Source organism: Vicugna pacos, chromosome 30 (assembly GCF_048564905.1).
Source record: "Vicugna pacos chromosome 30, VicPac4, whole genome shotgun sequence".
Taxonomy (NCBI): domain Eukaryota; kingdom Metazoa; phylum Chordata; class Mammalia; order Artiodactyla; family Camelidae; genus Vicugna; species Vicugna pacos.
This window is the reverse complement of record NC_133016.1, coordinates 6335603-6359458: the sequence shown is the minus strand read 5'-3', so window position 1 is coordinate 6359458 and position 23856 is coordinate 6335603. Positions and strand designations below refer to the sequence as shown.

The following is a 23856-nucleotide window of genomic DNA, read 5'->3' as shown; positions in this document are numbered from 1 at the left end:
GGAATCAATTTTTGCTGAAATAAACTTCTAAAATTTTAATGTATGCCTCACTTTCTCTTTTAACACTAGATATTTAACACTACTTGTCTTTAATTGTATATATTTTAGTTTGTGGGATAATATTCCAGTCCAACTGAGAGCTATATTGAGATTTTCAAGAGTGTTCATCTTGAAACAGGTGCATTATGCACAAGAGACGTTGGTCTGAAAATTACAAACAAACAAAAACCTAATAGGACCAAAAATTTAGAAAGAGGTAGTGAGCAGTGTTTTTCAGATGAATTAGATTCTTATCCATCTACCCATTTTCTTTTTGTTTTTGTTTTTTTAACCAGGAAGGAAGTTATTTGTAAACTTAGCTGCAGAACTTTCATAAATGGACAGTCATTTGCATCAACGTCCTCAGCAGGCGGTAAAGCCCTGGTCAGATGTATTTTGGAATGCATCACATATATGACTTCTGTCTGGTTAAAATTAAAACGCAGCAACAGAAAACCCCGAACTTTTTTGTTTGTTTTTGTAACTCTACATCATTAGAAAAAAAAATTAAAGAGAAATTTACCCCAATCTGCCTTAACAATCTTGAAAATAAAACCTTTAGTGTTAGTGTGTGTTAGTCGGCATTATTTTTGGATGCTTGCTGAGGGCAGTTTACTCTGGGTATTTGTAAATTTAGCGATTTTTAGAGACTCGTTCGAATAATTTTGTAAATTAAGAAGACTACATATAAAAGCATACTGAGCCTCATGGAAGCATCCAAGGAAACAGTTTCCTCCCTGTGATGATGTGATGCAAACTTTAAGAAAAGGGAGTAATTTAGGCAGGCAGGAAAAGTTTTACGAGAAAGGGAGCTTTAAAAGGCATCGCCCAGGTGATTAAGTGATGGAAAGGTAGAAGGCTTTTGGGAGGGATGACCTTGGGGTTTCATGAAGTGTGAAGGACAGCAGCCTGACTCTCACAGGCATGGAGAGAAGCTGAGTTAGAAAATGAATGGATCTGGAAGAGACAAATGTTAAGTTGAGTTTGGCTTTAATGAGCTGAGCATGTTCACTTACATGGATAAATGATTCAGTCACCAAATACAGGTACCTTTTAAGTTTTCTGTATTGGAAATAAATTTAAGATTCTCCTCCTGGCACTGAATGAGGTTAAACTCTCGTAAAATATAAGCAAAAATACACTTACAATGTTAGATTTTCATCCTTACGGGATGAGTGCTTGATCTTTTATTGTTAAATACTCTATTGCTGAAAATAAAGGAGATTGCAAAAGCTTTAAGTCTTGGTTGGGGTTTACAGAAAGGAAAATAAGCTTTTCGTATTTCCATTAGGACTTCTCAGTATTTTAATGGGAAAATATGTTTGAATAATTTTATTTAAAAAGATTCAAAATTCACAATGCAGTAACATGTCAAATAGTCTTTGTTCTACTTTACGAAAAGTGTTATTTGTTTTTAAATGTATGTTATGATAAACATTTAAATGTTAACCAAGGTATTTATTTCAGAAAAAATTTTCCTTTTAGGGTCATTGAGCTTTATAATCACGTAGAAATTGTGGTTGTATGTGATCACTGGATGATGGAAGTTATAAAGCAGTAGAAAACAACTTTCATGTGGTAGTTCAGTAAAATTAATAGAAGAATTTTTAAAGAACATAATGAGAAATATGAATAGCCTCTCTATAGGTTAGTGTTACAAATCTGTAGAACCTAAGTTATGTATTTCAGATATTCAGTAATAATTGAGTAGGTTGATGTTTTGAATAAATCAGGAGGAAGGAAAATACACAAGGAAGAAAAAATTCAGACTAATGAATATTCAAGCATTTTCTACTGTTTTGTTTGTTGCAGAATATTTGGGGAAATGCATAAAAGCAAGAATAAAGCAACAATTATGCATATCCATGCATAATTTTCTATTTTTTCTATTTTAAAAATATGAAATGTGCATATTTTAGTTCAAGCTGGAATTTCTGCATTTTTCAGGGAAGAAATATTCCTTCTGAAGAACTAACGTGTAGGAATAGAGTATTGACACCCAAAGGAAGTTGTTTTGGTAATCCAAGACCAAAAGCTTGGTAGAATGAGAATTAAAGTTTGTAGGTATCCAAGCAGAAGAAACTTGGGCGTGCTGAAAAGGAGAGGAGTAGGGAGAGGCCAGCGGGTAAGAATGGTGCTGCTGTAATGAGGACTTTGAACTTAATCCTAAGAATAATGGGAAAGCAATTGAAAGAGTTTCATCGAGGATGAAATAATCAAATGAAAAAGATAAAAATGCCTCTCCAGTTACTGCGTGGTGAACAGTGGTGGAAGAGAGAACAGCTGGAAACCTGTTTCAGTAATCTAAGAGTAAGATGGCTATACTTGGACTAAGGGAGCTGAGATGGAGAAAGGTGAACATAGATTAAAAACTTCTTAGAACGTAAAGTGAAGAGGACTTGGTAATTGATTCAATACAAAGGGTGATGAAGAATGATTAGTAAGGAAAACCTAAATTTTGGGCTTATACAACTGAAAGGATATTGGTGACTTTTATTAATAGGAAAAATGGAGTAAAGCCAGAGTTAATCTTCTACAGAATGAGAAATATAAAGTTTCCTCTAAACTCCCTGAAACAGCAAAATTCATGCTTTCCATCGCCACATAAATGCACACATACATACACACATGACAAATACACTTTTCATTCCCAACAAACCTGAGGATTCCAGATTAATGAAATAAGATTAATTTGTTATGGCGCAATGGACATACATAAACACAATTGCATGCGTATGCATTTTGGCAGCTGTAAACTCTATTTTAACTGAATGGTAGTTTTAGTTCCCTCTAGATTAACTAATTGAGTGTCTTCTATGTTCTAGTCACTGTGAGAAGAAAAATAAATAAGATGCAAACTGATAGATGGGTGGTAAAAACAGATATATTATAATTATTATATGGTATCATAAATCCAGAATAAATTAATTAACCAGAGCACAGGGCCACAGATAAAGCAGGAACAAACTGAGAAGGAAGCATAGTGTATATCTATCATTCTTTCATTATTGACCAGCCTTTACCATATTACACACACGTACAGATGAACAAATCGAACTTTATTTTGGTTTTCAAATAGTTTCTGCACCATCTTTCTATAGGCAAAAGATCTGTCTTTTTATCTGGATTGTGTACCTCATATACTGTTACCGAACTCAGGTTTGACTGCTTGTTGTTCAAAAATAGTAATTCAAGAGGCAAGTGTCAATAGAAAGGTAAAGTGCTTTCATCAGAAAAACCAGTAATCTGGGGAAATGTCGGACTGCTATCCAGAAACCAACTCCGAAGCTTCTGCTCAGCCAGGACAGTTTTTAAAGGGAAAAAAGAGGGAAGAATCTCAGTGAATCATTGAGGCAGGAGGTTAGGGTCTGCATCATCTCCATGCATCATCTCCATTGCGAGCAGACTGGCTGACTGTCTCTTCAGATGTTATCTTGCCCTGTGAGCTGCCTGCAGGATTGCCAAACGGGCCAGTGGGGACAGAGAGCTAGGCGTTCTCTAACTGCTTAATTCTTCATTCCTACTTCTTTAAGGAAAAGAATCAACAGGTTAGACAATGTACAGTGTGCATACAGGAGAGCATAAGTCAGCAGTTAGTTTCAATTGCTTAATGATCTCATTCCTATAATTAGGTTCTTTATATCAGAAATGGGTAAACAGGAAAGGGGCCAAAAGCTGGTTTCAGTACTATAGGTGTAAGCTAAGACTGAGGACAGAGCTGGACGAGACTTGCCTGTCCCTCTGGGCTCTGTGAAATGTGCATCCTGTGTGGGCAGGAACCAAGGAGGCATCCTTTTGAGTTGTTTACTTCAATTTATCACGTCATTGTCTTCATAGCTTCAGATAATTTGGAAGTGGAGTTGTTTACATTCCTCTATCTTGTTCTTTCTTTTATCTTTATGTGCTTCACTTTCTAAGTTTTAATAAATCACATTTCCCTTGATTTCATTTTAGCAGATACTGTACTGACCAAAGGAGGGATAGAAAACAGATTGTTCAAAGAGCTGATTCTCAGGATAAATATCCCCTAGCGTCACTGAAGATTTGGTCCTCATGATTAGAAATGTGTGAACGTTGGTTTTTACTGTGTATTTTAATTTCAGACACAGTTCATGACATACAGGAAGGACATTTTATGTAATGAAAAGAATCTTAAAATGACAGCTACTCTTCATTTAATGTCTACATCGTGCCTAGATCTTTATGTATATTATAGCCTTGCATGCTCACAGCAAACTAATAAGGTAGGCAGCATTATTACTCCAGCTTTATTGTTAAAACTGACTCTGGGACAAGTTAACTTCTGCAAACTCTTGTACCTGGTCAGAAGTTAAATCAAATCCCTTTTCACTATACCTTTCTGCCTATTTCCTTCTTACTTTCTAGAGTAACAAAAGAAATGACAGAAATTTTCTTTGAAGAACTAGCCCTGTTTTGAAATCAGGGATAACAGCTAAAAGCAGAAAACAGGAAAAAGAAAGATAAGTTTGTTTTACTTTAACATGTAACAAAATGAGAAAGAAAGTGTTTTTGTGTTCACATTAACTTCTGCTATGATTAACAAGATGTGTTTGCTTCCTCTGTTTTTCCTATCGTGGGAGAAAAAAGGCTATGTGTTGTATTCAAGCCAGAACAGTCCCCAAGGAAATCAGAACTCTTACTCCTTTGCTGTTTGGGGAAAAAAAAAAAAAACTGTTATCTTCAACTTATTTTACTACTAGGGACAATCTGCTGTTATAAAATGTTACATGTGTTTTTCCATTATTTCAGTTTATTATTACTTTTATGAAATGCTTAATTGACATGAATATGTTTGAGAATTCTTTTCACTTGTAATGGTACAGATAATCTTAAAATATAAAAGAAATTTGAATATGGGTTTGTTTTAGATTTTATGCAACAGAGCTATGGGAGGCTTGGGACTCTGAGGTCAGATCTTTTATGCTGCCAACGATTGTTAGAAATTTAAAAGTAGGTCTGGCTGTTGTAAACATAATGAACAAGCGGAACTTGACATTTGAATTTAGCCTTCTTCCAAAATATCAGTTACTCTCTTTTTCACATTTTCCATTTTAATTTCAACATTTAAATAGCAAAATAATTATCTTGATTCTGTTTTTATGTGTCCCAAATGTTTGAAAATGGAAATATGTTCAAAGAAGGTAGAGGAAGTAGTTGAGCTTGCATTTTTCTTTTTTCCCTCCAGTCCAATTATCTTTGTGTTGTTAATGCTCATTATTTTGAAGCAGGCCCAGAGAATTTTGTTGGTTATCAATTTAAATTGAGCATTTTAAAAAATGCAAGAAAGATGACTATGGAGATGTTATCAAGCAAATGATCATAGGGATGTGTGTAGGGGGGGCAAACAGGACAGTTGACTATTCTGTCATTAGACTTGTTAAGGGCTTTACAAACCATTTGTTTGCAGAGACTCATGTCTTTGCATTGAGAAGTAAATTTGATAATGACATTCTGATAATCTGAACATGATTGTTTTAATTAGCATTAATTTCATAAGACAAGGAAACATCTGGAGAACTTAATCTGAGTGGTTGGGTAACTAAAGTATGAATCAGCTAGTGCATTATGGTATGTTTCCTTGTAGTAAACAGACATAGAGGAAAAAAAAGCTAAAATTGTAATTACGCACTATATATGCAAATTTTATCGACCGCTTTATTGGAATTAAACACAGTGACTTTACTGGACATTTACATATTTTATGCCCATTTAATATCTCCAGAATACACCATTCTATTTCACCACAACTAATTGGGAATCATTGAGTTCAAGCAAGGTATTGTCTTTTCACGGATCAGATCTCCTGTCAAGCAGAGCCAGTTGATCTACGATTTGCTGAGCACCATGAACCACACGGACCGGTCCGTGTTACCATGTTTTCCCCCTTGTGTGACTGAAACATTCTTTCTTATATGTTTTCCTCAGCCACTAAGTAGAGTGACATGTCCCCTCTCCTTCGCTCCCCCTGTGCTCTGCACGTCCATCAGAGCGCATGTTACTGTACTGTGATGATTGCATCCTCTTTATCCTGTCTCCTCACCTGCCTAATCTGAAAGCTTCTTGACAGGTAGACCTCGGGGTAGATGGAATATTTGTAAAGACAGCTCCTGCCAACGGGCTGCTTTCTGATTATCTAAGTGATGAGGCTCAACCTTGATGACTTCATGTAAAGTGAACAAACTGTTAAGCATCAGCCCCTCAGTGAATTGTTAAAAGGGGCACACAGTTCATGACGTATAGAAAGGACGTTTTATGTGGCTGCCACCCGGGTCAAATAAATGATAGAGCCCTGTTTGCATTCTAGAAGCTTCCCTCATGCCTGCCCCCTGTCATTACCACTCTCTCCAAAGATAAACACTGTTCTGATCTCTATTGTGAGAGTAGCTTTGCCTCTTTTTGAGCTTATTATAAATGTATCATTTTTGTACCTGCTCCTTTCAGTCATTTTGGAAATGCATCTCTCTCTAGCATCCATTTTTATTGTTATATAGCATTCTAATCAAATGACTATAGCAAAATTCATGTGTCCGTTTTTAGTTTACAGACAATGGACAGGTTCGCTTTTGAGCTATTCAGAATAATGCTATGAGAATTTTTATGGGTAGTGGTGTTATATTGTGGTTTTAATTTGCATTTCCTTGATAACAAATAATCTAAGAACATTCCACATGTTTATTGCTGTGTGAATATTATCTTTCGTGAAGTACATTTTAAAATTTCTAGCACATTTTTAAAAAATGGTGTTAACTGTTTTGAAAATTTGTAATAATTCTATATATGTTCTAGATATGAATCCTCAGTGAATGTGCATATGGCTAACACTTTCTTCCATGCAATTATTTGCATTTTCATTCCAATGATGATATCTTTTCTTGAACAGAAATCCTTAGTTTTAATAAAGTTCTATTTATAAATATTTACCTTATGGTCAATATTTGCTGTCCTGATTAGAAATCTTTGCTTCCTGCAAGGTAATGAGAGACTATTCTTAGTTAATTTCTAGAGCTTTATTTTTCTGTAGTACACTTACCTATGTCAGAGCTCTATTTGGAAGTGATCTTTTTACATGGTGTGATGTAGCGGTTAGTTCCATGTGGATATATGGTTGAGCTGGCACTTTGTTTTTTGAAAAAAGGGGGAAAAATTCCCATCCTGAACCGTCATAAATCAGCCACCACACAGATGTGGGTTTGTGTCTGGACTCTGTTCTCTTCCATTAGTCTGTCTGTCTCTCCTCGTGCCAGCACCTCATTGCCTTAATTATTGTAGCTTTATATTATTTTAACATCCAGTCCGATAATTCCTCTAAGTTTCTTCTCCTTTAACATTTTCTTGGCTGTTTTTGACTCCTGGTATTTCCAAGTGAATGTTAGACAAACTTTTCAATTTCCAGAAAATAAACCTGAGGTTTTCGACTAGAATTACATTGAATCTGTAGGTCAACTTGTATAAATGTGCCATTTTTACAGATTTGAGCTTTACAATTTATAAACATGATATACCCCTGCATTTATTTAGCTATTCTTTAGTTTCTCTCAGTAACATATTGTAGTTTATAGAACACAATTTAGCTGTCTTCTGTTCCAGCCTTTACTGTTTTGATGTATTTAATGCCATTACAAAATAGCATTCATTTTTAACATGTGATATTTGATATGTAACAATTAGTTTCTAGGATAGAGAAAAACATGATTGTGTACGTTGTCTTTATACCCAGTAACCTTGCTAACTTCACCTATTAATTCTAATAGTTTGTGGGTTGATTTGAATTTTCTACTTACACAGTCATACTGTAAGAAAAATGACAGTTTTATTTTGTCCTTTTTATTCCTATTTAATTTAATTTCCTTTTCATTGGTTAAGACCACTCTTCTTGTACAATACTGAGCAGTAGAAGTTTTATCAGTTACCCTTTTCTAATTTATGATTTGGTTGGGGGGAAGCTTTTAATAATTCACCACTAGGAATTATTACTCTAGGTTTTCTGCAGATAACTATTATCATACCACAAATTTTCCCTTCTATTTTTGGTTTGCTAAATTTAAAAAAAAACTCTAAACTGGTCATTTTTTTTTCAAATGCATTTTATTTATCTACTGATATTTTTCTTATTTTAATACAGTTTATTAAGTGAATTTCAACGATCTATAATGAAATGCTGAATCAATTTTAAATTCCTGGAAATATTCAACTCCTTTGTGTTACATTAATCATTTTCACCACCAGATTTTTCTTGCTAGTGTTTCTGTTCATGTTTTTATGTGTATGTTAGTGGGAGATATTTGTCATAAAGTTCTTATCAGTTGTTAGTATCAAGGTTGTTTTGATTTCATAAAATAAATTAGGGCATGTACACTTTTTTTTAACATTTTTTATTGATTTATAAACATTTTACAATGTTGTGTCAAATTCCAGTGTTCAGCACCATTTTTCAGTCATTCATGGACATATACACACTCATTGTCACATTTTTTTCTCTGTGATTTATCATAACATTTTGTGTATATTTCCCTGTACTATACAGTGTAATCTTGTTTATCTATTCTACAATTTTGAAATCCCAGTCTATCCCTTCCCACCCTCTACCCCCCTGGTAACCACAAGTCTGTATTCTCTGTCCATGAGTCTATTTCTGTCCTGTATTTATGCTTTGTTTTTGTTTGTTTGTTTGTTTTTGTTTTTGTTTTTTAGATTCCACATATGAGCGATCTCATATGGTATTTTTCTTTCTCTTTCTGGCTTTTATCTGGAGAAGTTCATGACAAGTTAGTATAATTTCCTGGTAATAAGAAAATATTTTCTTTATAAATTCTTTATAAATAATCCTTGCTGGATTTTAGAGGCTCTTTTCTCTTATATATCTCTCATTCATTCATTCACACAACAAATGTTTACTTAATGTCTACTCTAACTCAGGCATTGTGCTAGCCCCCAAGGATGGAATGTGGTCAAAAGCAAGCATGGTCCTTACCCACACTGAACTCACAGGCAAGTCGGGGGGGAGACAGAGAGAAATCAAATAATTTTAAAACATGAATCACAACTCCATTAGACATTTATGACGAATGAGTATCAGTGTTTAGAGATCACAGCAGGGGGACCTGATCTAAGTCAAGATTATAGAGTCTTCCTGAGGAAGCTAATAGTCAGAAATAGATCAGTTAATTTTCTTTCTCTCATTAGAACTGACATCTAATTCATATGGTTAGAATGAAGTAAATGAGAAAAACTGACTATCCAATGTGGTTCATTTTCTGTGTTTTGTAGAGGATCTCCCAGCCTAAAGAAGTTTCCAGAAGCAAATGTTTGTCCTTCACACTAAATGAAAATCTGGCACAAAGACTACATGTTTAAGTCAAAAAAGAAAAAATGCAGGCAATAACGAGCCTCACTGGGCCCTTAATAGCAATGACTAAACTAAATACTTGCTGCTTGTCTTAAATTCAGTGTAGTCATTTTTCTTATTTTTACTTGTTTGCAAGTATATTTAAGTTCACATTTTCCAGGATGTTGTACTTTATAAACTTTTTATGTATTAATTTCATAAATATAATATTTATAACTTACATTAACTGTTGCTGGAATGCACTGTTATAATCTCTTCCCTAACTCTTTTATTGAACTCAAATACAGCACTTGAATACCCTAGAGAGAAAACAAACCTTGTTTCGTTCAAATTCTTCTCGATAATGAAAAATAAGAAGTGTTCTAGATGGGAAGCTAGCTAGTGTAATGTGAAACCATGCCAAATACAGGCAGCAGGCTAATATACACAATATGTTTCCAAGTTCCCTTTTTATTTTCTTGGGAAAAATCAGTAACATTTAATTAACAAATAACACCATTTTAAATTTAAAAACACATAATCTACCATTTTGAGTAAGAATATAAACACTGTTTAATATAGTTCTGGGTGAAAATAAAATATCCAAAAATAATTTCAAAATTCCCTTAGGAGTCAACTGTCAAAGAGTTTCAAGATTTGAGTTCTACTTGGGACATAGTGGGTGTAGCGGTTTTACCAAATATGCTAGGTCAAATAGCACTTCAACTTAGAAAGTTGTAAAACTGTGAAACTGGAACCCATTCTAAATATCACAAAAACTGCTGTAAAATTTTCCAACGATGGAATTTTTTATTGTTTAAAACTGAGATTTTACAGATGCAAATGGATAAATGTTTAACGTGTCAAACTGGTATTTTAGTTTGAAATGGGAATTTTTTTAAATGATTTTTAATCACATTCCTAAAATATATTTTATTGGGAAAAATATACCCAGAGAAGCGAAAACAGTGAAATGTGCACAAGTCATCATTTGAATAATACAGAATAACCAGACTAAGGTGGTATTATAAATATTTGAAACTCTTCTGTTAGGCCAGAGGCTCTGTGAAATTACAACTTATAAAAATAGCATATAATAATAAAAATATGAGATAGGTTTTTGCTGAGCTGAAGAATGTATTTGTCTATTATGCATATATACACTCTCACACACTCACATGCGGACTCAAAATAAATAGAAAATAGAGAGGCACAGAGACAGAAATACAACCAGACATACCTCTTGGGTTATGGTGAGAAGTCAAAAGGTTAAGATATATGAAATGCTTAGGAAGATGCTTGACAATTTCTCTCACTCTTTCTTTTTCTCTCTCTGTCTCCAAATTTCAATTTAAGATGGCAAACAGTTGTTTATCTATCACTTGATTTGCAGAAATTATTCTTATCTAAAGATATAAATATTATAAAATATACTAGTTAATAAGCACTTAAAAACCAAATCATCCTCAAGTCAAATCTGATTGATGAAATTGCAGGACTTCGTGATCTTAACGCCACCTTATGTGTCCCAGATAAGCACTAGTGAACTTCAATATAGTGCTGTTTGAATAGAAAGCTTTTCTCATATGGTTGTACTTCACATTCAAAAATGGGAAAGAAAATTTCTAAATAACTAGTAGACAGTTTTCAGTTTTCCAAAAGCAAAGCAATATCTTGCCGTAAGTTGTGAAAAATACTTTTATATAAATTAATTATCAGAATATTAAAAGTAAAAATGAGCAACAATGAGCATGCTCATTTTCACTTATCACTAGAGAGGAAAATCGTATGCAATAAATTAAGCATGCTAGAGCAACTTCAAGTCTTCTGTAATTGTAGATAGTCATGTGGTCTTGAGAAGCATTTTAGGAAAGTGAATCGTACACTGTCCTCATTTTCTAATTTTAAGTTGTTAAAGGCGTTGTTGAATGTCAATTTATATTTCCTGTTACTGTTACCTCTTGAAAGAGCCAAAATATACTCATGAAAACCCAACAGATTTCTCCTTTGTGGTTTTTGATTTCCCAAATATCAACAGAGACTAAACTGGACTTTTCTGAAAATTCAGTTTTGTGTGTGTGGTAACTGGAGTCTTTTAGCTATTTCAGCATAATCTGTAAAAACCTTCTCTGCTGTGAAAATAATATAAAAAATTTAGAAGAGTAATTAATAAACTGAAGCTGTGTATAAACTCTAAAGTTGTATTTGAATTTCAATTAGCTTAAGTATAATAGTCAAAACCAATGAAAAGTAATTTTGTTAATCTGTGGTGATCACTAATTACATATTTCATTTGCTTGTTTTGTGAGGATTTTCTACTTGTTTGGATTGGTTACATAATGTTCTTTCTTCCTATAAATTAATGGCATGAGTAACTGTCTCTTGTGATGGCTCTCAAAAAGACTAGCCAATTTTGATTAATGCCAACATAGCTAATTTAAACAAGATAATATATTATTTTTTGCACTCACTTCCTGGAATGCAGCATATCTGTAGTGCCATGTACCTTTTACATTTTAACATTATCTGAAGAAACCATAAAATTTATTTTCTCTTAATCCTGTGATTGGCATTTGGATTGAGATTTACTGTTTCCTACCCCTGTTTTTATATCATGTAACTTTTCCATTGATATGACTTTAATTGTAACTTTTAACATTTATTTCTTAAATATTCACACTTTTGTGTCAAGTTAGACTAAACTGTGATGAGTGGCAATGATAACTGATAATTTGAGGGAGGGATTTTAAGAGTAGTGGATTATCTTTCTGTATTGTTGCATGACAAATGGCACCAAAATTTAGTGACTTAAAACAGCATTTGTTGTCTTAGTTTCTGTAGGATAGGAATCAGGTGTGACTTAGTTGGGTCCTCTCTCTGAATCCCTCAAAGGTCTCGGTTAAAGCGTCAGCCAGGGCTTTGGTGGTCTTTAGGTTCAACTTGAGGTGGATCTGCTTCCAAGCTCTCTATAATTGCTGTGGGTAGGATTTAATTTCTCATACGCTGTTGACGAGGGGCTTGAGTTCTTGCCACAGGAGCCTCTCCACAGGAAAGCTTAGGACATGGCTCTAGGCTTCATCAGAATGACCAAGAGAGGGAGCAATAGAGAAAGTGTTAGCAAGATGGAAGTTGTGTCCTTTCATTACCTAATTTCAGAAATGACATCCCATCACTTTTGCAATATTATATTCATTAGAATCAAGTCTGGTTCATAGTGGGTGCTTTTTCACTGTGTCCTCACTTGTGGAAGTGGTGAGTAAGTTCTTGGGGTCTTTTTTATAAAGGCACTAATCCCTTTCATGAAGGCTCCACCCTCATGACCTAAGTACCTTGCAAAGGCCTCTCTTCCTAAAACTATTACATGAGGCATTAGGATTTTAACATATGAATTTGGGGAGGATACAAATATTCAGACCACAGCACTACCAAATATTTAGAGGATCAACACCAAGTTTACACATACTTTTCCTAAAAATAAAAGAAGGAATACTTCCCAACTTATTTTTATAAAGTCATATGAAAATGTACAGTCATATATACATAAGCCTGTATGTTTATATGTATGAACAAATACACTATATGCATTAGAAATCAGTATAAAGGAGAACATTAAATCACACAGAATCTAGATATAATCACTCTTAAAAGTTCAAAGTTTTTTTTTACTGAAATTAAAATTGCTTTAAAAATTAGGTAGTTAATGCCTCACCTGAGCACAGCATCTGACTGCAGCATCGGGAGGGGGAGAGACCCGCCTGCCCACTGGCCACAGTGCCAGAGAGATATGAGCAATATGAAGAAACAGAGAAACCACTCCCAATTAAAAGATCAAGAGAAATCCCCTGAAAGCACAATCAAGGAAATAGACATTGATGGCCTACTAGATCAAGATTTCAAAATAGGAGTGATCAAAGTACTGAAGGAACTAAAAGAAATAGTGTTTAGAGATATAAAATATGTCAAAAATGAAACAAGCTATAAAGAAGAACCAAGTAGAATTAGTAAACTCATTTCCTGAGATGAGAACTGACCTAAAGGCTGTACAAAGCAGGCTAGATAATGCAGAGGAATGATTAAGTGACCTAGAAGACAGGACAACAGAAAGCACCCAATCAGAACAGCTGAGAGAAAAACAAATAAAAAACAATGAAAACAATATAAAGGACATATGGGATAATATGAAGCATGCTAATCTACATGTAATCGGGGTTCCAGAAGGGGAAGAAAGAACAAAGGGTATTGAAAAGGTATTTGAAGAAATCATGACTGAAAACTTCCCAAACCTAAAGAAGGAATCAGATATCCAAGTACAGGAGGCTCAGAGGGTCCCAGACAGGAAGAACCCAAATAGACCCACACCAAGACATATCATAATCAAGATGGCCAGAGTCAAGGATAAGAAATGATCCTAAAGGCAACAAGAGAAAAACAAAGAGTGAATTACAAGGGAACCCCCATAAGGCTCTCAGCTGATTTCTCTATACAAACGCTACAGGCCAGAAGGGAGTGGCAAGATATATTCAAAGTCCTGAATGAAAAAAAGATGCAGCCTAGGATACTCTATCCAGCAAGGCTATCCATCAGAATAGAAGGAGAGATAAAGAACTTCACAGATAAGCAAAAACTAAAAGTGTTTAGCAACACTAAACCCATGCTAAAAGAAGTATTAACAGGTCGACTCTAAATAGAAAAGAAGCAACATTCTACAAAAATGAGAAACTCATAACTGGAAAGGTGATAACTACCTTGAACTACAAATAGAATAAACACAAACTTGTAAAAGAAGACATCTAAATCATTAAGAGTGGGAGAGGGAAGCAAGGAAAGCCACTGCAGAAAACAGTATGGAGATTCCTCAAAAGACTAGGAATAGACTTACCATGTGACCCAGGAATCCTGCCCCTGGACATATATCCAGAAGGAACCCTACTTCAAAATGACACCTGCACCCCAATGTTCATAGCAGCACTATTTCCAATAGCCAAGACATGGAAACAGCCTAAATGTCCATCAACAGATGACTGGGTAAAGAAGAGGTGGTATATTTATATGATGAAATACTATTCAGCCACAAAAACCAACAACATAACGCCATTTGCAGCAACATGGATGTCCCTGGAGAACGTCCATTCTAAGTGAAGTAAGCCAGAAAGAGAAAGAAAAATACCATATGAGATCGTTCATACATGGAATCTAAAAAAACAAAAACAAAAACATAAATACAAAACAGAAACAGACTCATAGACATAGAATACAAACTTGTGGTTGCCAAGGGGGCAGGGGGTGGGAAGGGACAGACTGGGATTTTAAAATGTAGAATAGATAAACAAGATTAGACTGTATAGCACAGGGAAATATATACAAGATCTTGTGGTAGCTCACAGCGAAAAAAAAAAATGTGACAATGAATATATATATGTTCATGTATAACTGAAAAATAGTGCTCTACACTGGAACTTGACACAGCATTGTAAAATGACTATTACTCAATAAAAAATTGTTTAAAAATACATTAAACAAAACAAAATTAGGTAGGTAAAAATATATTTTTATGCAACTTTTGCTACCTTAATATTTTATCTATATTTTTCAACATTAAAATTAAATTATTATTTAATAACATTGATAGGCATTGTTCAAGAAACATGATTATTTTGGGGATAACACCAGAAAAACATTGGAAAAAACAATGAATTTGAGCATAAAAATGCACTAAGTTTCTGAATAATATTTCAATCTCCCTTGCTTCTAGGTACCTATGTACTCTGAAATACTTACTAGCCAACAGCACAATCATACAAAAAATTGCTATGGTTTAAGTAAGAAAGGGTAAGTCAAAGCCTAGGAGAATTCCTATTTTTAAAATATTGTCTTTCTTATGTTGCATTTTCTCCTGATTTCCTAGTTTTTCTGGCTACAAAATGTAAAAACGAACAAAAATCTTCAAATGTCTTCCACCTTCAACCGTCTAATATATGGATTAATTCATGTTTATTAAAAGGTACATAACAAGGATGGACATTTTAATTGTACAGTACAGATATTTCACAGTAGTAGGGGAGAAGTTTCAGTTTACTCAATATTACGAGTAGAAATCTCCTCTGCCTTTGGGGTAGTTGAGTTCACTGGCTAACTTTTCAAATGTTTTGTGTTACAGAAACCTCAAATGTGTTTTGTTAAATTCTTTACCCTTAAGGTTTAGACTCATGAGTAATTCAAAGGAAATTCCAAACATATGTTTATAATTTAATATGTTAGGCTGTTTTCTTCCTTTCTTTTTTATATTTGATGCCCGAGAACTCTCTTGAGCTGCTTCTTTCAGGGAACTTTTGGCAAGATTACACTAAGTTACAAACCCAAAATTTCAGTTTGGATTTCAAGATACATCAATAATGGGTAGATTCTGAGTAATACCAAAAAGTCTTCTCATTTCAAATCTAAATGCCATAAACACAAAGTGGCATTACTCAGATTACTCAGTGGCATTGAAGGACATTGAAAATAATTCTGGTTAATGTTAACTCAGAGTCAATTAATTTTCTTATTCTTAAATTGTACTTGATTTTGGAACATTGTTAGTATTCCTAGTAATTCTTTACATTTTTTTTTACCTTACCACTTACCATTTAATGATAGTGAATGTTCAATGAACTATTTCTACCACACGTCTTCCTCTACTTTACCAAATCTGTCAAATAATTTTTAAAAGTCTAGCCTTTAAAAATAGGCCCTGCTCTTTTCTATCATAGCATAAACCACACATAGTAAACATGTATGACTTGGATGTAAAAATATAATCTTAACATATGTTAGTGATGATTAATTTATAGTCCGCAATGAAATGAACATTTATTGAGAATTTAATAAGTTATGCAGATACTTTCTATTTTTTGAATCTGAAAAAAGAAAACTTTACATGTGACATGAACCTTGGAAAGAATAGTGAAACAGAAATTCACGTCCAAAATACATTGAAAGTAACTAATTTTTCTTAAGTCTTTTTTCCTGTGTAATTGTAGCAAAAACAGATTAAACCAAAAAGTGATTTGACATGAAGGAATTATTTTCTCCAAGTGCTGTTAACATTCCTAAATATACACCAAGGTGCAGTTCAATCTGCTAAACAATGTATATTAAAATCATATACAACCCAGTTAAAATATGTGTTTTCTGTATGTGTATAGGTATACACACATTGTGTGTACACACACATATGCACATGTATATACATAACACACTCATGTATGTATCATATATATTTTTTGAAGTGGCTTGAGAAGGCACCTGTAGGGTACTAAGACCTTAATTCTTTAATTTTCTCCTTTTGGACAAGCTATTTAATGTTGTGTCAATGGGGGAAAGCTAGGCTCCAAAAGAAAACCTTGTTCTGAGACTAAGAATGTGAGGATGGGGCATGGAGTGTTCCTGCCACCTTTCTACCTTTCTCTTCTCTACCCAGTCTGCCTGGCTTTTAGATTTTTCTATTATAAGAAGCACAAGAAGGGTCCATACCTACCCACTCCCATGAGCATCATGTAAAATATACATTAAAAATTGTTTTTAAAATAGTTTCGTTACACAGATTTTATTATAGACCTGGAGTTTGGTGCTTGAATGTTTTCTGTTAGCGTGCTACCCTCTTAGTTTCAACCTTCAGTGCCTTTACAATTTTAAATATTCAGAGCAGAAGAACATGTTGAAATCCAAGGATCCAAGGGAAGAGCATTCCATTTAGAGGTCCCAAAGCAGGAATGAGTCTGGCCACTTCAAAGAACAAGAAGAAAGTCAGCATGACTGGAGCTGTGGGGGAAGGAAGGGATGAGGCATAGGAATCCAGGTCAGGGAGGGAGGCTGGTGCCAGACCATGTGAAACTGAAGTGAGTTTAATCTTTGACCCCGTATTAGTCATAGCTCTTTACACTAAAAATTAAATTCCAGATCATGCATAAGAAATAAAGCTTAACAAACAGTATCATATATGCCTTTATTTGAATATTTCTTTGCTTCAGTAAGAAGTAGGGTGAATGAGGCAAAGAATTTGAAATATTATGCATAGATACAACTCACAAACTTCTAATTATAGCATCTCTGCTTCCGATTTCAATTTTTTCTCTTTGCTTTTTGTTGTGGGATACATTTCAGCCAATTTGGATTGTTAATGTAAAGAATGTGCTGTTGGGAAAATCAAACTAAACTTTAGAATGCATATCCTTATTAAAAAATTTTATAACCGCATTTCAAAAGTCAATATGACAGTCATTTGGGTTGTATTCTCCAAACTCCATTGTTAAGCCTGTGAACACTTGCCAGTCAGCTGACACAGAGTATCTGGGTGACTGCTCAGGTTCCATCAAACGGGTGTAAGAAAACATGGCTGAGTCACACTGACATGAAAACACGTCCTCTGGTTCTGGACAAAGTGTAGCCAGATCCATGGAGAACTTCTGACTTAGCCGCACACGCTCTTTAAGAGCAAGTGTGAATGGGATAAATGGCTCAGGAATTCTGCTCCGGAAACACACAGAAAAACTGGGATAGTTTGTGGTTTTGTTCACCAGAACCCTAAAGTGGACATAAATATTGGAAAATGTTGATGAATTCAATATTAAAGAAAATCTATGATTTTAACAAATGAATAGCTTTTATATAAAGAGCAAGCGGGGAACATGAAAAACATAATAGCTCCTCTCACTTAGCACTGCTTGGTTTGCTGTGCAGTTGTAACAGGAATTACTTCACAGGGTAATTTGCCCTCATGTTCTGACTTAATTAAAATTTTGAGTTGTTGGCTATGTGCTCTTCTGAATTTTATTCATTTCTTTTTAACCAGTACTTATGTATACAGTTACATTCTTCTCTATATTATTTAATCTCTATGAAATTATACAAAATGGTATATACCTAGCCATGTAAATTCCAGGTGCAGGATCACCTGTCCGAATCAGGGAAGTGACAACATCTTTGACATGACCAGTTTTTTGCTTTATTTTTTCCAATAAAATGTGTGCTCTGACTCTTAGGCACCTGGAAACAGGAGCAAGGTTATTCTTAAATGAAAGTAAGATTCAACTGGTCTTTATAGTTTTACCACAGTTAATACTAATTTCAACTTTTGGCTTAAGGTCTCAAGGAATATTTTGGCTTACTTACTTGGCACTATTAAGTTGTATTAGATTGCATGAGAAAATTGGAATAGTTTGTGGCCTTGTTCACTGAATCCTTGAAATACACATAAATATTAAAAAATGCTAAGGAATTCAACAAGTGCCAGGCTTCCAAACAAATGGGTAGTAAGTAACATAGATTTAATCTGTATTATTAGAAGAAATATACTTAAGCTGTAAACTCCAATCTCGGATAAAAATCTTTATGTCTTAATATTTGTTCAGTGGTAAGACATTTCAGGGATATTTTAAACAGAAATTTCTTGAACTTGATTGACACCCCAAGTACTACATAAGAGCAGTTAAATTGTGTTACATCCTCCAAGAAATTCTAAATTATCGGAACCTAAATTTGTGGTTGGCAGGCAAAGCACTATAAAAGCTTCAAGATGATCAGCCTGCCAGAAAGCAGAAATTTTATTTTTCTAAGGCTCATTCCAAATGATACATTGGTACTTTATAAAATGGATTGTGGATTTTGGATCTTTCTTTATTCCTTTACTCATATTCCAAAAAAGTAAGACTGATCACTTTTACCTATGACCTGAAAGGTTAATATTTTAATGTAGTGAACCTTTTTTCTTTTTAGCTTCTTGAAGTATAGAAAACACGTTATTGTCTGGAAATGGTAGCAGTAACATCAAGATGCTATGAGGAGAGATTATTCTGAAATAGTTTATTTTATAAAAAATGAGGTTAATTTTTTAGTGAGCATTAACTAAGAAACATTATTTTTTCTCAAATAATTTTTCCTGAAAACCTAGACTAAAAAAAAACATCGCATTGATTTAAAACAGTGATACATGGCTTCCACAATTGTTGGCAATAATAATAAGTTAAAGAGATAAGGAATGAATAGTCGGCTAAAAGAAAAAAGCAGGGCTTATCACGTGAATTCCATGCTAATTCTTTAAGATAAAGATAATTTCTATCTGATCGGATAAATGCAATTTATAATCCAATAATGACTCTTGGAAAACATAAATATGCATGTTTTAAAATGTTTGCATTTGTGCTTATTTTAGTTTTGTTGTTTTTTCTAGTTTTGTTTTTTGAGGGGGAAGGGGGGTAGATAGGTTTGTTTATTTAATTATTTTTTTAATGACAGTACTGGAAATTGAACCCAGGCCCTCAAGCTCTTTGCATCCTTCCGTTTCACCACTTCTCACATTACAGGGTGGCTGTTGCACTTGCCTTCTTCCGGAATCGTGTCTCTGGGCGGGAGGAAAGCAGAGGAAAAAGGGTTTTTTTATTCTGAAGTTTTCACATTTTGCTAGATGGGAAACTTCTCTAGTAGACTTGCCCTCCCATGTCATCAGCCGGAACCAGGTCCTATGCTGCTTTAAGACCAGTGAATGGTAAATTAAATGGAGGGAGGAAGGAAATAGTGAATTAAATGGAATCAAGGAAGATTTAGAACAATCACAATTTAGCCCCTGGGGTGGGAATAGGGGGCTTATCCTCCCAGAGATCAACAGATTCTGCCTTCCACCTGAACAAGTTGTGCTTCAGCTAGCAGGGGGAATGGGACCATTGAGTAGTTAATGGACAATATGTGTTGCAATAAATATTTACCTGGGAAGAACTATATTTGTTAAAATGAATAATTCATGTCATATGCTATCCCCACTTGCATCTTTATATATTTATTTGTATTTGTTTGGCAAAATTAAATATGAGCAATTTCTGATTCTTTGCGTCTAGTTGCAAATGCATAAATTGCTCTACCTTTTTAGTTCTAGTGGGAAGGAAAATACGCAATATTGAAAAGATGCATTGTTTTCATCAACGTTCTTTTTTAAATGTAGGGCTTGCTCTTATAATTGCAGAGGAAATTCAGATGTAACTACGTTCTCTGTCTTTCCTTAGGCATGAGAAGATAAATATGAATTTAGATTCCATTCATCGGTTAATTGAGGAGACACAGATCTTCCAGATGCAGCCGACATCAGTTAAACCAGTTTGTGACCTGGCAGCGCCTGCCTCGTCCCCCAGGGACACCTGTAGCTCCTGTTTGCCACTCTATGGGCTGCAATCGCATCACAGTCACAAGTTCTGTGCTCGCTGGTGCAGCACCAGCGACTGGGATCTCTGTGAAGAGCTCCGCCTGCGGGAACTGGAGGAGGTCAAGGCCAGAGCGGCTCAGATGGAGAAGACCATGCGGTGGTGGTCAGACTGCACTGCCAACTGGAGAGAAAAGTGGAGTAAAGTTCGAGCTGAAAGGAACAGCGCCAGAGAGGAAGGAAGACAACTCAGAATGAAATTAGAGTTGGCCATGAAGGAACTGAGTGCCCTGAAAAAGCAGCAAAGTCCGTCACATCAAAAGGAGGAGTTGGAAACGAGGGTTTCCCAGGATCCGAAGCTTGCTAGTTTCATAGACGTGGCGTATGCACAGAGAAACCCATTTCAAATTGGTCCCAAAATGTGTGAGTCCATCAGAGAGTGTTTGGGAAAGAGAGAATTTCCTACAAAGGAGAACACAAATAGTAAGGTCAGAAAAAAATCCAGAGGCACCCAGGGACTATGTGCGTATTTGAACACCACACGTGGTAACGGGGAGGGGAGGGGAACAGCCATCCAGCGCTGGCTGGGCTTGCCTGTCTGGGCTGTGGTAGCTAAGTACCACGGACGGGCTGGGCAGCCACAGACATGTATTTTCTCACAGTTCTGGAGGCTAGAAGTGTGAGATCCAGGTGTCAGCAGGGCCGTCTTCTCCCTGTGTCGTCACGTCGCCTTTTCTCTGTGAATGTCGCCGTCCAAATCTCCTCTTCTTACAAGGATACCATCACTAGGCCCACCCTAATGACCTTATTTTAACTTAATTACTTTTTAAAGACCCTATGTCCAAATATTGTGACATTCCGAGGCACAGGATGGGGAGGGTGGGGGTTAGGACTTCAATGTGTAAGTTTCAGGGGAGACAGAATTCAGCCCATACTACTGATATCAGTAATATTTTATCCAAAATTAACCCAGTATTTTTTTTATGTTAGAAGAAAATGTTTAAAGAGATTTCTCTCTGTTTATCGTAGTAAGCCACTGTTAACAAATTATCCAAACAGTAGTTTAAACATCTCCCAAGGGTTGGGACTCTGGCTTCACAATGAATTCCTGTAAAATGGGTACCATAGGCAAATGCATCTAGGGAACACTTCACACCATCCACTCCTGGATTTTCTTGGTATACTTTGAATCTTGAAGTTTCAGAGAATTTTGTACACAATAGAATTTTTAAAACTTTAATTTAGCAGTTTGTACATTTATCTGTCAATGAAAACATCCTCCATAGTTTTTTAAATCTTGTAAATACTATTAACAACTCATGAAATATACTTTGCAAAATTTAGGAATTCATGTTATCTCTTTAAATTCATTTATATTTTTACCCCTTTCTATTTAATTCCATCTGTAAAAACATAAAATCAGTATCTTGCTCTTATATAATTCCATCTAAAATGTTAAGCCTTTCCATGATGTAAGGGATTTATGGTAGTTATAACATAGATTCCATTGTAAATGAAAAATTTTAAAAGACTGCAGGGAGCTGTATTTTATTACAATAAAGTAGAGCACAGAAAGAAAAAATGAGCCTGAGAATATAAGTTAAAGTTGGGTCATACAACACTATTTGAGAATGATAAATAAATGAAAATGTGAATTTGATTCCGAATCATTACATTTAATTTTCTGCCAAAAATATGTTTTCTCCATGACTTTTCTACATTAGATTTTTAAATTCAACAAACTTGTTTTGTATTTTTTGTCTTTCAGGAAGAAGTTTCAGTTATTGACCCACTAAGATTAAATGAGATGAAACTCAATCTAGATTGTCCTGATTTATTCAAGAATGGTGGTTCTGAAAATTGTGCAATGAGACCTGGATTAAGACTGCAAGCAATAAATCTGCCTCTGGAGAATAGAGTGTCTGAAATTTCGGCTTTGCAGGTGCACTTGGATGAGTTCCAACAAATCTTATGGAAAGAAAGAGAGTAAGTACTAATCATTGTCTTGTAACCAAGTCTGACTTTCAGACTTGAAACTGTTAAGTCTAGTAAACTGGACCTTTGATAATGTATTTCACCTATAGTTAGTCATTAAGTACTAATATTTAAAAATGAGTTTGAAATTTATATTCATTTTTTTAACTTAAAAAAGTAATTTATAATACCTTAGTTTTTAATCATTCTTTTATCATTACCTTGTTCTCATCATCTTTGGTAGCTTCACCTTTATTATGTTTGAAATATTAATGTATGTGTTTCAATAGCCTGTGTATTATCTAACTTTTACAGCATTAGTAGATTTCAGTGAATCAATAAAAATGAGTAGATATGTTAATATTCATAAAGGACAGCTCACAATTTTGCAACGTATTAATTGCAAAAAAAGATGCTTTATTCATAGACCATTTGTGTTATAGAGGAAGGTGAACTAGACTTGAGATTAAATCACCTGGATAGTCATCTTAGTTCTGACATATTCTAGTTATGATAGTGGTTTGGCCAAAAGTGTGCTATTGTCAACTGTGTGAAAATACGGATAGTGATGACTGTGTTCCAATTATCTATTGTTTTATAACAAAATTTCCCAAACAATGGTTATTACTGAAGCAGTCACCATGTATTCCGCTCATGAATCTTGAGTGTGTGTTTGAGCGGACAGTTCATCTCTGGCTACACGTGGCTTCATCTGGGATGGCTCAAGGCTGGGCATGACTTCAGGTGGGAGGCCGCTATCATCTGACTCCCATCTTACTCCCGTGTCTGGCAGTTCATCTTGTTTCTCATCTGGGGTCTCAGTCAGAACCTCTGCATGTAGCCTATTTGTGTGGCCACTTGGCTTCCTCATAGCATCATGGTTTGGTTAAAAGTGAACATCTTAAGAGCACGGAGAGAAATATATGGTATTTTAATGACCTTGCTTCAAAAGTCCCATAGCATCACTTAGCCTGCTTCACTGAATTCTCATGAGGATCAAACACAAACAATGTCTGGGAAAGTGGCCACTAATATGAATTACTTATCATGTTATTTTGTTGTTGTTGTTCCTTCATGATTCCCTAGAAAATTATCGGCATTGTGTAGAATATTTGATGTCCTTCAAAATATGATCCTCAAATCTGAAAATCATTATTTGTCCATTTCCTTATTTATAAGGCTCCTAATGGGCAGAATAAAAAAACTGCGAATGATGGATATCTATCACAAAGCATGAATATAATTATATATTATATAATGACTTCAGCTTTCCAGTGGATTGAAATAGTGATGGTATGCACACAAGCCTTTCCCAATGTAAGCTCTTTAT

General features: G+C 34.8%; 1 protein-coding gene across 2 annotated transcripts in view; it reads left to right on the top strand.

Moving 5' to 3' along the window:
* CCDC102B (coiled-coil domain containing 102B) overlaps positions 1 to 23856 on the top strand; it is a 184475-nt gene that overhangs the window by 11204 nt on the left and 149415 nt on the right. For both annotated transcript variants that reach the window (XM_072952139.1, XM_072952138.1), the window contains exons 2-3: positions 20419 to 21040; positions 22321 to 22538. In XM_072952139.1, coding sequence (XP_072808240.1) covers positions 20435 to 21040; positions 22321 to 22538 — 824 coding nt within the window. In that variant the 5' untranslated portion in view covers positions 20419 to 20434. The remainder of the gene's footprint in view (positions 1 to 20418; positions 21041 to 22320; positions 22539 to 23856) is intronic.